Source organism: Saprolegnia parasitica, assembly GCF_000151545.1.
Source record: "Saprolegnia parasitica CBS 223.65 unplaced genomic scaffold supercont2.162, whole genome shotgun sequence".
In the NCBI taxonomy this organism is placed as follows: domain Eukaryota; phylum Oomycota; class Saprolegniomycetes; order Saprolegniales; family Saprolegniaceae; genus Saprolegnia; species Saprolegnia parasitica.
The window spans coordinates 48,604-49,961 of record NW_012156556.1 but is presented as its reverse complement, the minus strand read 5'-3'; the positions used below and the strand labels follow the sequence as shown (position 1 = coordinate 49,961).

General features: G+C 55.3%; 1 protein-coding gene across 1 annotated transcript; it reads left to right on the top strand.

Moving 5' to 3' along the window:
* The first annotated feature begins 16 nt into the window (after window positions 1-16).
* Window positions 17-792, top strand: SPRG_15369 (hypothetical protein). The gene is made up of 5 exons (XM_012354457.1): window positions 17-47; window positions 92-244; window positions 293-469; window positions 518-587; window positions 635-792. The coding sequence occupies exons 1-5, from the start codon at window positions 27-29 to the stop codon at window positions 724-726; spliced, it is 513 nt and encodes a 170-aa protein (XP_012209847.1). The 5' UTR covers window positions 17-26; the 3' UTR covers window positions 727-792.
* Window positions 793-1,358: the final 566 nt, after the last annotated feature.

The window sequence follows — 1,358 nt, the reverse complement described above, 5'->3', positions numbered from 1 at the left end:
AGCTTCGGCTCTTCACGGTTGTCTCGATGAAGGAAGATGCTGGCGAGGTGCGCGGAGCAACGATGCACGTTGTGTCTCATCAATGCAGTAGATTGCGGCGCGCCTCGCCGACTTTTTAGAAGGGGTCCGCATTGAAGCAGAGGTCCACGTCGTGCCACTGCGGAATGCAACGATCTCGTCGCTCCTCATCAAGCGCACCAAGGACGAGTTGCTGAAGAAGAAGGAGGCGCTCGCCGCCATGAAGGTACACAGCATAAACACACACATAGGACAGAGCTCCCACATCGCGTAGGTGACGACCATGTCTTTCGCCATCCGCGACGGCTACGAGCAGCTCGTGGACGACCTCAGCGACGTGGGCACGGCCATCGACGACGACGAGCGGTCCAAGCGCTTTGCTGCGTCGCTACCACCAACCTCGTCCGACACGCGCCTGATGCACGCCCAGCTCATGAACCAGCACATGCTCGTTCGTTTTCATCGAAGAGGGTGCCGAGAGGATGTTGACGACGCGTAGGAGCACTCGGGCGATGCATCGCTCGTCGTGGTGAACCTCCCGCGCCTCATCGGCGTCCCTGCACTCTCCTGTACGAGTTTCTTCTCGCATCAAGGCATCACCCCCTTGCATGTCTAGTTGTGACGTACGTTGAAGCGCTGACACAGCACCTACCGGCGGTGCTACTCGTGCGGGGCAGTGGCCGCGAAGTCGTGACCTTGAACGCCTGAAGTCCACAAGATGACCATCGTTTTATATAAATGCTGGGGCTAATACATGTACCCTGGGCGCCTTGATGCAAAGAAATTTCTAGTTAGTAGAGTAGTCGAATGACAATATTGTGTACGCAGCGAGATTGACTTGTTTGGCGCCAAAAAACAATGTGGTCAGCTTATTGCTGACGTTTCGTGTCTTGGATTTCAACCAATCGGCATGCCTCATCTCGAAAATGCCTCTCTGTGATTGGTGAGAAATCAGCTATAATCTGCTCTTTTGGCAGCAGGTCGTCGAACACCGAAGTCGATGGTGTCGAAGTTCGAAGTGAAAAACGCATTTCGATTGGCCAAAATGCTGAACCTCCCTCTTGTCCAGTAAATGAGGCCCTCCAGTTCGCGATTCCCCGAAGGCCGTGATAAGGATGCAACGCATTGCCATCGCTTCCCGCCAGGTACATGCGCCTGGAGGAGCCAAGGTTGACGTGTGTATGTACAAACTGTAGTTCAGCACTGAAGCTGCGTACTCGTTCGTCAAGAGCCGTCGCGCCTACAAGGCCGAAGTCTCGGAGCTCCGCAAGCTGTACATGCAGCAGGAAATGGCCCGCCGGGAAAAGCTCGCCCGCGATCAAGCGTACGTCGCATGCCTA

Excerpts from the sequence above, each read along its gene's own strand:
- SPRG_15369 (XM_012354457.1), top strand. The coding sequence starts at position 27 with ATGAAGGAAGATGCTGGCGAG. Across the intron at positions 48-91 it reads TGAAGGAAGATGCTGGCGAG|ATTGCGGCGCGCCTCGCCGA; the intron begins GTGCGCGGAGCA and ends TCAATGCAGTAG. Across the intron at positions 588-634 it reads CGGCGTCCCTGCACTCTCCT|TTGTGACGTACGTTGAAGCG; the intron begins GTACGAGTTTCT and ends TTGCATGTCTAG.